The sequence below is a fragment of the Balearica regulorum genome, chromosome 14, assembly GCF_011004875.1.
Source record: "Balearica regulorum gibbericeps isolate bBalReg1 chromosome 14, bBalReg1.pri, whole genome shotgun sequence".
NCBI lineage: Eukaryota > Metazoa > Chordata > Aves > Gruiformes > Gruidae > Balearica > Balearica regulorum.
Genome location: NC_046197.1, coordinates 1,477,465 through 1,492,447, shown reverse-complemented (window position 1 = coordinate 1,492,447; position 14,983 = coordinate 1,477,465). Strand labels below are relative to the sequence as shown.

Here is a 14,983-nt window from a genome sequence, read left to right as displayed (position 1 = left end):
CACCCTCATTGCAAAACACTTCTTCCCTATGGAAAATCAAAACCTACCCTTTTTCAGATTAAAACCCTTGCCCCATGCCGTGTCCCAACAGGCCCTGGTAGAAACTCTCTCTCCGTCTTTCTCATGAGCCCCCTTTCTCTATTGAAAAGGTGCATTGAGGGCTCCCCAGAGCCTTCTCTTCTCCAGGCTGAAGAACTTGTACTCTTCCAGACTTTTCTTCAGAGTGGAGACATTCCAGCCCTTTCACAATTTTTGTAGCTCTGCTCTGGACTAGCTCTAACAGGTCCATGTCTATCCTGTAGAGTGGGCCCCAGATTTCTACACGGTACTCCAGGCGGGGTCCCCTCCCTCAACCTGCAGCCCAGGATACAACTGGATTTCTGGGCAGCAAGGGCACATTCCCAGCTCATGTCCCATTTCTCACCCACCACTACCCACAAGTCCTTCTCCACAAGGCTGCTCTCAACGCATTCATCCCATGGCCTGTATTGAAACTGGGGATTGCCGCAACACAGGTGCAGGACCTTGCACTTGGCCTTCTTGAACCTCATGATGTTCGCACGGGTCACTCCTCCAGACTGTCACGGTCCCTCTGGATGGCATCCCTTCCCTCCAGTGAATCAACTGCACCAACCAGCTCACAGAGGGTGCACTCAATCCCACTGGCTCTGTCATTAATGAAGATATTAAATAGTCCTGGCCCCAGTACGGGCCCTTGAGGAACACCACACGTCACTGGTTTCCACTTGGATGTTGAGCCACTGAGCGTAACTCTTTGGACGCAGCCAGCCAGCCAGTTCCTTCTCCATCTAACAGTCCAACAGTCAAACCCATGTCTCTCCAACTGAGTGGCCACCATCTTTTGGGGGACCATGTAGGGGACACTCTGCATGCCTTGTCCCCTTGACGCCCAGTCTCTTCATGGAAACCTTGGCCAGGCTGGGTTGCCACTCTACCACTCTACAGCACTGCACTAGAGATGGTTTTGCTTTCTTCCACTGCAGACAAGTGTGCCTCTGTGAGCACACGTATGCCTAGGACTCACGACAACAAGCAAGGTAAGAGTTAGAAACATACAGGAATGAACGGATCAGGTGGAATAACAACATTTCTTAGGCCAAACTTACTGAGCAGAAGCAACTCAAACTACATTGTACTACATGAGGCACATGGTTGTGTTAACGGTTACATCTCTACATCGTAGTCTTACAAGGACACATTCATGGAAAATGACAATATGAACTTCTGTACTTCCCCCCGCCCCAAGCTCCTCTGTCTTCTCTCCAGCCCTACACAAATTGCAGGTTTGCTTCTGACCTTCTCATAATTGGGAAAAACATATCATGGGATGATAATGCAGTACAATTACAGGAAGAAGTGAAGTGCATTTGTCTGCTCACCAACATTCTCAGAAGAAAGAGAAGGATTCAAAAGCACACAAATGTTAAACAGCTAAAATCAAAGAGGAGCCATCATCCAAGAGACAATAGGTCATCAGGCCATCAGCTTCAGGGGGAATCTCTGGCAAAACCAAAAACGAGACAAGCAACACAAGAAGCCTCAAAGGAGAAAAAGTTGTCAGAGGGAAGTGACTGCGAGGACGTCTCGGGCTTCGCTGTGGACATTGAAATTCATTGCCCACAGCACCTGGAAGTCGTTCAGGTCCCAAGCTACAAGTGCAACTTTCAACCTTACTCTGCACTACACAGTAGGGAGTTTCATTTTTTCAACTATTCATCACCTGGTTTTTTCCACTCTGTGGCCTGTTAATCGCCCTACAGATTCAATGCTCATCATGGGCTTCCTGCTCAAGCTAAGAGAAAATACAAGACATTCTGGTTTAGATTTTGCTTCATTTTCCTCACACCTAAAGTCCTGTCTTCAGGTGGTTGAAGTAAGTATGTGCTGCAAAACAACACTCCCAGTTTCAAATGCAAAAGCACTATCCAGAAATGGCAAAAAGGAACCATGACCTCGCAGGAACAAAAGGCCTGAAGTAATGTGTCACTTCAAGTGTCAGGAAACTCTACACCTCAACATTCCAGGGAGACAGAGAGGAATAACGGAGGTTTCACAGAGGAATTATAACCTGCTCTACCCATGCATCATCCTTCCAGGTACACACTTATGCTCACACTTACTTTATTATCCGAGGATTACCATGGCCTTTCTGGACAGTGAAGCTAGGATGATAACATAAATGGCACAGGCATGCCATCAAACAATTTGCCAGCCAAAACCACACTGACCCACCTCTTTTCCTGGTTGGCAGCCAGCCTCTCACCCTCCTTGCTCTCCATTCACAGCCTATAGTTGAACCAAAGACAACACCCAACTTTTGCCCATGCATCAGCCACAGGAGGAATTTTAGGGAAACAGAAGTATTTCAAAGTCTTTGTCTTGGCAGCTGAACACCTCCACGGTACGCATGGAAACTGCTCCCCAGCCTGATCATTAAAACCCATCTCTACTTTTAAGGGCTATCAGCCAAAATGAGGCCCAGGTTTTGAGCCTGAGAAGAATCACGGAAGGAATGTGAAACCTACAGAAGTGAAGGCATCATTGCTTAACATTTCAGATCATCTCAACTGTAGTAGCTGCACAGGAAGAGTATCTAGTTGGTTAAAAGCACATGGGAGGATGACACATGGGAGTAAATTTGGACAATAACAAAACGAAAATGCACAGGCCCAGAATTACAGGACCCATACAACAACTGGGAGAAACTAAACCCTTTAGTTTCAAACCCTTTATGTTTCAAACTACACCACAGCAAACTCTTCCACCTGCCCTATCTCGGTGTAGACAGAATGCTTCACCCTGCCCAAGCATCACGCAACAGGAAAGATAACTTTGCGGACAGATATCGTTGAAGGAAATGTTGTGCTCACAGGTTTTCCTCATCTGAGAACAAGAACCACAACACAGATGCACGCATAGAGACAGATATCATTGAAGGAAATGTTGTGCTCACAGGTTTTCCTCATCTGAGAACAAGAACCACAACACAGATGCACGCATAGAGATGTCTCTGCCCATCACACTCATGAAAAATGTAAAACGGGCAGCCCAGGTAAGGACTCAGTTACCAGTATCAGCTCAAAGACACCATCATGCACATGCGCAGTTACGTCATCTGAGCAAGAGCCATTCATGACGCCTGAAGGCACGTCAAGGCTGGGAAAAGCTTAACACCACCAGGACAAAAATCTACATTGGAGTCTTACAGGGACACATAGATGGAAAAGTGACATTTCAGAAAGTAATTACTAGAAATAGTACCCCTGAGTCATTTTTGCACTTCCATGGCTAATACTTGCAGACCAACGCATCAGGGGATTTTTTTTTTGGTCACCCCTTTCGGGATGCAGGAAAAGGGGGCTCAGTCTAAGTGTCAGAGGCCTTAGCACTAGGCATGACATTAAAGCACCAGCCAGCCAGGTGGAGCCTATAGCCCCCTCATGTCCTCCTTCCAGGCCAGTCTCCTGCTGATCCTGCACTGACTTCTCATCAGGTGCCGGTGACAAGCAAGAGCATTTCCTCCAGTGACATTTTAGGACACATTCTCGGACACGCAGTTGCCCACATTTACCTCATCATGACAAGAAAGTTCAGCACTACCATTCACAGGGAACGTCGTATGACAGGAAAGCACGTTTGTTAAAAACATCATGACAGCTTGCAAACAATCAGGAGGAACCTCCCAGGGCTCCCAATGCAGCTGCAGTGACCTCTCTTAGCCTAAACTTACTTGCGAAAAAGAAACTCCATGGCACAATACTCCTACAGCGGGACACTGAACAGGGAAAGCAGCAAACCATCTCTCTTGTGTCCTTTCACAGCCCCTCACAAAACACCTGCCAGGACTCGTGTCACCAACCCCTCACAACTTCCACGGTGTTCTTTCTCCCATATACAATTGGCAAGCACTTGCCATCAAAGGGCCGGTTGCCCAGACCATTACTCTTCAACATGCACCAGCATCACCCACGGACCTCACATCACATATCTTTACAGCTCTGTGCTAAAATGAAGCTACGTTATCTCTTGGCTACACTTCTGAGAAGAAAAACACAGGTTGTAAAAGTAGAAGAGAAGCTGTCATCCAGGAGAGATTGGGAGAGTCAAGAGTGTGTAACACAGTTATGACGTGATAAAAACAGTAGCCTCACTTCTCCTGCCACCCACACACGCTGCAAGGCTGAGCCACAATCCCACGTTCACCTCCCGGGAGCAAGAGGCACCAGCACACAGCACGTTGCTGAACAAAGCTTTGCCTTCCTTCCGTCAGGAGACGATAATGCACTACGCTCACACCACGAAGGGAGGTCCATCTGTCTCCTCACCAACATTCTCAGAACAAAAACAAGGATTCCAAAGCTCACAAAGGATAAACAGCCAGAGGAGTGGTCACCCAACAGAGAACGGCTTCATCAAACGCATGGTGCAGGGGGAATCTCCTCCCCTCTTTTATCACATGCACTCTTCCACAGAGATGCGACTTCTACTGAGGTCATGTTTACATCTATTCCCCGAAACAATAACAGAACACAAAGAGACCCTCACATCTCCTGCCTTTCACACTCACTCTAGCAAGAGCAAGAGGCACTAACACATGACACATTGCTAAACAAAGCTATGCTGATAATTACAAGTAAACCTACATCCATATAGGACCAGGTAATGAAAAAACCCCAAGGCCATGAATCAGACAAACAAGGCAAGAAGCATTATAAGACTAAGTGTTGTCAGAGAAACTCACCGGGCAGTCTTCTTGCTCTTCACTGCGCATGTGGAAATTCATCCCTGAGACCACCTGCAAGTCATTCGTATCTCACGCTGCAAGTGTGGCTCTAAAGTCTTACTCTGGACTGCACCATAGGGAGTTTCATTTGAAGAAAGAGTCAACAGGGCTCAGCCATTTTTCCAATATGAGGCCTGCTTATCTGCCACAATAAGGAAGCCATAGGCATAATCATCTTATCATGAGCCTCGTTCTCAAGCTAAGTCTTCTGGGAAATTGCAACAGATTCTCTTTTAGGTTCTGATTCATTTTCCTCACACCTAAAATTCTCTCTTAAGTGTTTGAAGTAAGTATTTGCGGCAAAAATCCACGCACGCTTTCAAATGCAAAAGCAATATCCAGAAATGGGAAACATGACCTTCCAGGAAAGAAAGGCCTGAAAGTAAGTGTAATTACAGGTATGAAGAAAATCTGCATCACAATCTTACAGGGAGACAGAGATGGATAAAGGAGCTTTCACACAGGAATCAGGAGCCCTTTTACCCATGCGCCATCATTCTACATGCACATTTATTGTGCAAACACTTTCTGATTGGAGGACTGTCATTCCCTGACGTTGAGGACAGGGAATCCAGGGTCACAGCATGAATGGCACAGGCCTTGCCACCAGAACCACAGAATCACTGAATGGTAGGGATTGGAAGGGACCTCTGCAGATCGTCTAGTTCAACCCCCCTACCACAACAGGTTCACCTAGGGCAGGTTGCACAGGATTGTGTCCAGGCAGGTTTTGACCATCTCCAGAAAAGGACACTCCACAACCTCTCTGGGCAGCCTGTCCCAGTGCTCGGTCACCCTCAAAGTGAAGAAGTTTTTCCTCATGTTCACATGGAACTTCCTGTCGTCCAGTTTGGGCCCATTCCCCCTTGTCCTGTTGCTGGGCACCACTGAACAGAGCCTGGTCCCATCCTCTGAGTCTTCTCTTCTCCAGGCTAAACAGGCTCAGCTCTCTCAGCCTTTCCTCACACAAGAGATGCTCCACTCCCCTCATCATCCTCAAAGCCCTCCGCTGGACTCTCTCCAGTAGTTCCCTGACTTTCTTTAACAGGGGAGCCCAGAACTCCAGATGTGGCCTCATTACGGTAGAGTAGAGGGGGAGGATAACCTCCCTCAACCTGATGGCCACGCTCTTCTTAAGGCACCCCAGGACACCATTGGCCTTCTTGGCTCATGGTCAACTTCACCATGGTTAAACTTAACCAGGCATGAAATCAAACCATTGCTCAGCCAAAATCACACTGATGGATGTATTTTCCCAGTTGGAAGCCAGTGTCTCATCCTCCTTCCTCTGTATTCACAGCCTTTAGTTCCACCTGTTAAAGAAAAATCTACCAGACGTGAGTTACCCTCGGTTTGCTTTATTGCAGCGCTGGATGCACGGGGGAAATAGCTCCACCAAACGTGCATGCCAGGTGATCACCAACATACAAGTTATATAGAATCAAAATATACATATTCATTATTTTTCCGAGAATAGGCAGTCCTATGATAATCATTTCTTGGAACCCATTTCCATGTTCTCCTCCCCATCACGCATGCTCAGTGATTTCAGTGGGGGGTCCTCAGGGGTCTCTGGTGGTCGTCAGTGGTCTCGCACCCATGTTCGCTGGATGACCCTCTTCTTGTGGGCATGTGCAGTATCCTTGCTGTGGATACACTCGTCCATTACAACTTACTTCATAAGATTAATATTCCCAGGCCTATTGTCCAGCTGGGTGGGGACTGTACAAGGAACGTAGCAGCATTGTACATTGCCATGGTCAGTTAGCTTCATTACCTATTACTCTGATTACAAACTCCTTTCCCACGATTATAGTCTTTAAAACAGTTCTAGGCCTTAAGCAGCTTTCTAGTTAATATAAGTTTTCTTATAGCTAAGCTTCTATATTTTTTACACCACCACAGACAATATCCAATAATTTGGCTCTATGACACACAGGTGAAAGAGCATTTCATTCAGGAACATTTTAGGGAAACAGAGATATATTGACTTGGCAGCTATTGCGAGAGTTACCAGCCAGAATGAGGCCCAGCTTTTAACCAGAACAAAACCAACCAATCAACCAACCAAACAAACAAAAAAAACCCACACCAAAATAACCCAAACCACCACCAAAATACCCTGAAGAAGGCAAGAAGAGGAAACCTGCAGAAGTGAGGGAATCATAGATGAACATTTCAGCTTATGTCAACTGCAGTCGGTACACAGGAAGGATGTCTAGTTGGTAAAAAGTCCACAGGAGCCTCACACAGAAGCTCACACCACAGACCATAGCCACGGTTCCTCAACAACAACCATCAGCTGAGCTTTTACACCATCTCTATATCTTACAGACATTTCACATTACACCGCAGCAAACTTTTTCTGTCTCTGGACACATAGAATTGATGCCTTGCCCAAACATCACACAACACAAAAGCTACCTATGGAGACAGGCACCACTGAAGGAAAAGTTGCACACACAACTGCTCCTTATCTGACAACAAGGATCACATCAGGGATGCATGCAAAGAGGTTTCTCTGCTCATAACATTGTTTTCATAACACTGTTTTGAAGAATTGTAAAATGTGCTCAAGTCCATAAATGATGTGCAGCCTCGATCAAGACCCAGTCGTCAAAGAATCAACTCAAAGACACCATCATCATACTTTGGCAGATGGGAAAACAAATCATGCTCAAATCTTAACGTAAATTGCACGTTTATGCGCAATAACTGTCATTCAGGGGAAACATCATGCAGCAGGAAAGTAGTAAACTGATGAACCCACAGCTTGGCCACTTGGAATCTGAGCAGCGGGATCTCCAAAAATGAAACACCTTCAGACTCCTTTGAGCAAGTCCAGCAATGAACCCTGGGAATTCACAAGCAACATGCGCATCTCCACCAGTACCTCCTCACACACACAGCACCTCCAAGACTCTCCTCAAACACTTCACAGTTCGCATGGCTCTCAATGATCTTCATCATTTGCAGACAAGCTCCATGCAAAGAAAACTTGCATAGACAACTTCTCATCACCATGGGTAACTCCTGACTTCTCACCACGTGCCTGTGACAAGCAAGAGCATTTCCTCCAGTACCTGTTTAAGGAAACACGTCTATGGAAGTCCTCCTCTTTAAAGCTCTACACACGAAAGGCACGTACGGGACAGTCAGGCAAATGTAACAGATTTGGTGCTCAAGACATTGTCAGAGACAAGGGCCCACCTTCAGCAGATCATTCCAGGGAGCAAGGCAAGAAGTTAACAGCTGCAGAAAGGAAGGGATCAGAACATAGCCTTCTGGATGAAGGCACTTAGAGTACGTGCATAATTAAGGTGTTTAGTAGGTCGCCAATACACACTTTGCTCTTCCCAGAGCTCCCATTATGGCCTTTGCCCTAAGTACTTCATTAAGCTCTTTATAAACAGAAGAGCACAAATGATGAGCAGCATTTAGAGAAGGTGCATAATAAAGGGGTTTTGTAGATAGCGCATACACAATTTGCTCTTCCCAAAGCTCCCTTTACTCTAGGTTTTTATCCTAGAGTACGTAATTAAGCTGTTTGTGAAGAATTGACAGACAACCTGCAAACACACAGAATGAACCTCCAGGGCTCCCAGTACAGAAGGAATAACACCTCTTCGAGCCAAACTTCTTTGGGAAGAAGAAACTCACAGTGCCTGATACTACACCTGGACACTGAACAGGGAAAGGAGCAAAGCATAGCTCTTGGGTCCTTCAGCACCTCCTCATGCACACATCCCCGGACTCTCCTCTCCCAACTTTTCACAACTTCCATCATGGTCTTTGACCCTCATAATTTACAAGCACGTGTGATATCACAGGAGTGATAACCGAGTGAAACAAAGACAAACTTGAGAAAAACACCTCACCTAACATGCCATTCAGGACAAAAACAATTGTGTATTACGAATAGACCCATCCTATGAATGAAACTGTTCACTGGCTGGTAAGGGGCACAGAAAACGAAGAGAATCTTTCTAATGAGTGCAGTTATTAAGAATATATAGTATGCTGTTCCTCACACACTGCTTTCAATGATAATAACAAACTACGTAAGATCAAGTGCTACCATATCTAGTTGGTAAAAAGTCCACAGGAGCCTTGCACAGAAGCTCACACCACAGACCATAGCCACAGTTCCTCCAAGTCAAGTCTCGGGACAATGAAGAAGAGGAAAATGCAGGGAAACACAACGGTGGGCCTCACCCAATAACTAAGACCAAATGAACTTTTACATCATCTTTACATCTTTCAGACCTTTCATATTACACCCCAGCAAACTTCTTCAGCAGCCCTGTCTCTGGACACACAGAATTTGTCCCCCTGCCCAAACATCACACAACACAAAAGCTACCTTTGCAGACAGGCACCGTTGAAAGAAAAAGTTGCACGCACCACTGCTCCTTACCTGACAACAAGGATCACAGCAAGGATGCACGCTCATAACACGATTTTGAAGAAATACATATTGAATATATTTTGAAATACATTTGAATTATATATAAAAATATATATTGAATTACATTGAAGCACATAAGCCATATGCAGCCCCGATAAACACTCAGTTGTCAAAGTATCAACTCAAAGACACCATCATCCTGCTTTAACACAGGGGCAACTTGGAAGATATATCACGCTTAAATCTTAATGCAAAATGTAGCTCTATGCTCAATAACTGCCACCGCCAAGACTCTCCTCAAACACTTCATAGCTTGCACAGTTGTTAATGATCATCATCATTTGCAGACAGGCTCCATGGAAAGAAAAGTTGCACTGATAACTTCTCCTCACCACGGGTAACTCCTGACTTCTCACCACGTGCCTGTGACAAGCAAGAGCATTTCCTCCAGTACCTTTTTAAGGAAACACGTCTATGGAAGTCTTCCTCTTTACAGCTCTACACACGAAAAGCACGTACGGGACAGTCAGGCAAATGTAACAGATTTGGTGCTCAAGACATTGTCAGAGACAGGGGCCCACCTTCAGCAGATCATTCCAGGGAGCAAGGCAAGAAGTTAACAGCTGCAGAAAGGAAGGGATCAGAACATAGCCTTCTGGATGAAGGCACTTAGAGTACGTGCATAATTAAGGTGTTTAGTAGGTCGCCAATACACACTTTGCTCTTCCCAGAGCTCCCATTATGCCCTTTGTCCTCAGTACTTCATTAAGCTCTTTGTTAAACAGAAGAGCGCAAACGACGAGCCGCTCAGTTAGACACGGGGCCTTTCGCGCTCCGTTTCAAGACACTCTCCCCCCACTCGAGCACGTGCGCCGTCGGGAACATAGCCCACGCTGCTGCCACCTCCCACCTGCTAATCGGGCGACACATCCACCCCGAAGAGCTCATGCTGGCAGGAAAAGCGGAAGTACAGCCGTCAGGGGACAAAATGAGCCACGGCAGCTGGCGCGTGATCAACCCCCAGGGCCCCGCTGGAACGAAACCCCAGCCCAGGGCAGCCCCACGCTCCTGCTGCCTCCCCCACTCCCACGTTCAGCGCCCGCGAGCAAGAGGCGGCAGCGCAGAGCGCGCTGCTGAGCGAAGCTTTGCAGAAGACGGCGCGGGGGAAAGGGCGGAGGAGCAGCGGAGGGAAGCGTCGCGGAGCAAGCGCGGTCAGAGGAACTCACCGGGGCAGCGGCGGGGTCGGCGCGGCGGGCGCCGGCAGGGTCCTCCCCGAGCAGCGGCGCGGGCTCGTCGGGCGGCGGCCGGGCCGGGAGGGTGTCGCAGCAGCTGCCGCCCGACAAGCGGAGCTGGCTCTTGCGCGAGTCGGCGGTGAGCGACACCTCGTGCGAGTAGGAGTGCAGGAAGGCGCGGACGCCGTCGATGCCCACGAAGTGCGAGGCCGGGACGCCGCGCAAGGCGCCGCTGCCCGCCGCCAGCAGCTGCGAGCGGCGCCAGCGCCGCAGGCGCAGCGCCAGCAGCAGCAGCAGGAAGGCGAGGAAGAGGCAGGACACGGCGGCCACGGCCACCACCAGCCACCGCGTCAGGCTGCCGGCCGGCTCGCCCGGCGCCGCCGCCGCCGCGCTGCCCAGCTCCGACAGCAGCTCGGCCACGCTCTCGGCCAGCACCACCGTCAGCGTGGCCGTGGCCGACAGCGCCGGCCGCCCGTGGTCCTTCACCACCACCACCAGGCTCTGCCGCGCCGCGTCGCGGGCCAGCGGGAAGCGCGCCGTGCGCACCTCGCCGCTGTGCAGCCCCACGCGGAACAGCCCCGGCTCCGTCGCCTTGGCCAGCTCGTACGACAGCCACGCGTTCTGCCCCGCGTCCGCGTCCACCGCCACCACCTTGGCCACCAGCGCCCCGGGCTCGGCCGAGCGCGGCGCCAGCTCCACGCCCGCCCAGCCCGCGCCCGGCGCCGGCGCCGGCGGCGGGTACAGCACCTGCGGCGCGTTGTCGTTCTCGTCCACGATCACCAGCCGCACCGACACGTTGCTGCTCAGCGCCGGCGCGCCGCCGTCCTCCGCCCGCACCCACAGCCCCACCTCGCGCACCTCCTCGTAGTCGAAGGAGCGCAGCGCGTACAGCGCGCCCGTCTCCGCCTGCACCGACACGTAGGACGAGAGCGGCGCGCCCCGCACGCGCCCCTCCGACAGCCGGTACCGCACGCGCGCGTTCTGCCCCCAGTCCGCGTCCGCCGCCCGCACCGTCAGCACCAGCGCGCCCGCCGCGTTGTTCTCGGGCAGCCGGGCGCTGTAGCGCGCCTCCGCGAACACCGGCGCGTTGTCGTTCACGTCCAGCACCCGCAGCGCCAGCACCGCGCTGCTCCACAGCGACGGCGACCCGCCGTCCGCCGCCCGCACCGTCACGTTGTACTCCGACACCTTCTCACGGTCCAACTCCTCGGCCGTCACCACGCGGTAGTACTCCTCAAAGGTCTTCTCCAGGCGGAACGGCAGCCGCTCCGCGATGCTGCACCGCACCTCGCCGTTCGCCCCCGAGTCCCGGTCCTGCACGTGCAGCAGGGCCACCACCGTCCCCGACGGCGCGTCCTCGGAGATCGCGCTCAGCGCCGAAGACACTCTCAGTTCGGGCGCGTTGTCGTTGACGTCTGTCACCGTGATCGCGACTTTCGCCGTATCGAAAAGCTCTCCTCCGTCATGTGCCTGCACCTCCAGTTCATGTGAGGAGATTTCCTCGAAGTCCAGGCTCCGCAGCAGCGTGATCGCTCCCGTCTCGGCGTCCAGCTGGAAAATCTGGGAGGCTTTCTCTGTGATTTTCTTCAGGGAGTATTTCACGTGCCCGTTCATCCCCTCGTCGGCGTCGGTGGCCGTGAGGGTGACGAGGACGGAGCCCACGGGCACGTCCTCCGGCACACGCACCGTGTACTCCGCCTGGCTGAACACGGGCGCGTTGTCGTTCGCGTCCAGCACGGCCACGCGGATCCGCGCCGTGCCCGTCCGCGACGGCTCGCCGCCGTCGCTCGCCCTCAGCACCAGCTCGTGAAACGCCGCCGCCTCCCGGTCCAGCGCCTTCGCCAGCACCAGCTCGGGACGCTGATCCCCGCCGGGGCCCGCCTGCACGGCCAGCGAGAAGTGCTCGTCGCCGCTCAGCTCGTAGCTCCGCACCGAATTCGACCCCGCGTCCGGGTCGTGAGCCTCGGCCAGGGGAAACCGCGACCCCGGCGCTGTCGTCTCGCTCATTCTCAGGTCCGTTTCTGCATGCCGGAAGCTGGGGGCGTTGTCGTTAATGTCCGTGATTTCCACTTCGATACCGTGAACTTGCATTTCACCCTCTACTAACACCTCACACCGCAGCACGCATTGCTGAACGCTCTCGCAGAGCTGCTCTCTGTCTATCCTCTCCGCCGTCACTAAATGTCTCGTCTTCCCGTGCAGAGCGAAATACTGCGTCCGGCCGTTATCCAAGATGCGGACGCCGCGGTGTCGGAGCGCCGGCAGGTCGAGCCTCAGGTCCTTGGCCACGTCGCCCACGAACGAGCCCTTCGGCATCTCCTCGGGAAGCGAGTAGCGCAGCTGCCCCCGCGCCGCCTCCCACGCCGCCACCAGCACGCACCACAGCAGGGCTCGCTCACGCCGGCCCCGCCGTCTCCCCGCCGCCCACATCGCCGCCGACCCACCGCCGGCACCGCACCACCGCCCACCGACGATCCGGCTCGGCGTCTGTCTCCGGCTCTGTCTCGCCGCTCCCGGCCGCTGCCGCCGGCCCCTCCGCCTCGCTGCAGCACGGCTCCGCACCGCGGGGACGCTCGCAGACCGCCCGGGCGCCGAGACAGCCAGCCAGCCAGCCAGTCGGGCCGCAGCGGGCGGGGCTGCCTGCAGCGCTCCGGCCTTCCTCTCGCTCCTCCTCGGTCAACAGCGGCGCCCGCAGCCTCCTCCCGGCACTGCAGGCACCGACCGCTGCCCAGCGCTGCCCGATCTGCCTTGCCCACGGGCAGCTCGCGGCCACGGAACAGGCAACACGGGGACATCCCTCCCCGTCCGGCGGCGATCTCCTGCGTGGGCTTCTCTCCAGCCCGTCTCTTCTGCGGTCTTCGCGGCGATCACGGCCAGGAAGAAGGCAGAGGCCTCTCGTGGTTGTGTTCTTTCTACCGCACAGAACAAATGAATTGCTAATAGCGTATATGTAAAGTAACATTGTTTTTTCTTAATGTGACGTGCAGAATATTGCGAGTCTTATGCCATTTGTCCAAAAGTAGCATCTCCACCACGAATTGCACAGCGTTTTGTAGCAGACGTGCTTGAATGAATTTTTTTTCACCCTTTCTGCGGAGCAAAACAGTGTCATGTAGTAGGGGAACTACTCACAAGCAGTCGGAATGGTCAGTCCCCGAATCCTGCAGTACACGCACAGCCCTTCGCTCTTGACTTACTTAACTTGACTTACTTCTCACTTGTACATCGTAGGCTGCTCTGAATCAGCCTCCATTTCTCCCCCTTCTCCAATCATCACTTCCGAATATCTGCTTATAACCCTACACTACGGAGTGCCTCAGCAGCAGGCAGCGATGCGCAGGTACTCTCTGTCGGGTAGGACATTTACAAACAAAAATAAATAAACCCAGCATAAAGCCAACTCTTCACGTGAAACGCAGTGCAACACTTGGGGAAAGAGGGATAGGAAAAAAGATAACAGGCAAACCGCGATTTTTTTGTTTTGGCGCTCCCATTTTACAGGTTAACCCTTGTAGAAAAGGACAGATCAGGAACAGTAAAAAAACAGACGGAACAACAAAAAAAAAAGAGAAAAAATTCCACGAGGGACTCCGAAAATGATGTCTGGAAAATACTAGTCAGCCTCACTAGTGCAACGGGGCTTTGCTCAGCTGTCACCCAGGTGCAAGTCCATCGCTTCAGGAAAAAGCGATAAGGAAAAATCTCCAATACCAAGCATCAACCCCATTTTCCAGACCCCATCACGTAGAGTTAGCGTCTGTCATTCTACACAGTAGGGATCCGCCTTCACCGTTCCTGACACCCACCATTTAGGACGGCACAAGTTTATACACAAAACTCTTCAGGGTCCGCCACATCACTAGTAACTCCAAACATTGCAGACAACGCAAGTTTCAGAGACAACACTCGTCAGGTGAACCTGACCGTGTGATGAACCAAAACAAGAGCTTCACCACACGTGTACCATTTTCTGCAGCACAAGTGGAATGGCGAGAAGCTCTCCACTGAGCCTACGCGAGTGACCGCTGATGAGGCCGGAAGTGCCGGTTCGCACGTGCCAAGGTGGACACGGCTCAGGGTTATTTCATTCGGTCGTGGAAACAGACATCGGCAGTAACCGCACCAGCAGACACAGCAAGACCCGGCGACCCCGTCATGTAGAGTCAGCGGATCTCACTCTACACAGTAAGGATCCGCCTTCACCGTTAGTAACATTTCAGACAAAACAAGCTTCCTAGTCAAAACTTCTCAGCTGAAACTGAACCTGCACCCCCCGATGAACCCGAAAGTCCCGGCGCCAACTGCATGCCCTGAAGGGAACGGGGTTACCCTGTTCCTTCTTTCATTGCTTCGCGGATACACGGATCAGCCACAGCACCCGGGAAAGCCAGGAGGAGAAGGACGGAGGTTCAGAAAGGCCCAAGGAACTCATTCGGCACAGAAAGCATCCACGTACCGTCTTACACAGCACACGTCTTGTAAAGAAAACAACTCAGCTGAACCTGAACGCGTGATGAACCAAAAAGCCCCATCACTAAA

The 14,983-nt window shown here is 51.7% G+C and overlaps 2 protein-coding genes across 2 annotated transcripts in view; both read right to left on the bottom strand.

Annotated features, from left to right (window-relative positions):
• Positions 1 to 14,983, bottom strand: part of LOC104636655 (protocadherin gamma-C5-like) — a 231,919-nt gene that overhangs the window by 145,475 nt on the left and 71,461 nt on the right. The gene's annotated exons all lie outside the window — the stretch shown is intronic.
• LOC142603900 (protocadherin gamma-A10-like) lies at positions 10,126 to 13,070 on the bottom strand. Its single transcript, XM_075766875.1, has 2 exons — positions 10,277 to 13,070; positions 10,126 to 10,161 (listed from the first exon to the last, which is right to left on the bottom strand). The coding sequence occupies exons 1-2, from the start codon at positions 12,872 to 12,874 to the stop codon at positions 10,126 to 10,128; spliced, it is 2,634 nt and encodes an 877-aa protein (XP_075622990.1). The 5' UTR covers positions 12,875 to 13,070.

What these genes read in the sequence shown, in the direction of transcription:
- LOC142603900 (XM_075766875.1), bottom strand. Translation starts at nt 12,874, where the DNA reads ATGTGGGCGGCGGGGAGACGGCGGGGCCGGCGTGAGCGAGCCCTGCTG. An exon ending in GTGGGGGAGGCAGCAGGAGC is followed by an intron (nt 10,162 to 10,276) that starts GTGGGGCTGCCC and finishes TTTTCCTGCCAG; the next exon opens with CATGAGCTCTTCGGGGTGGA.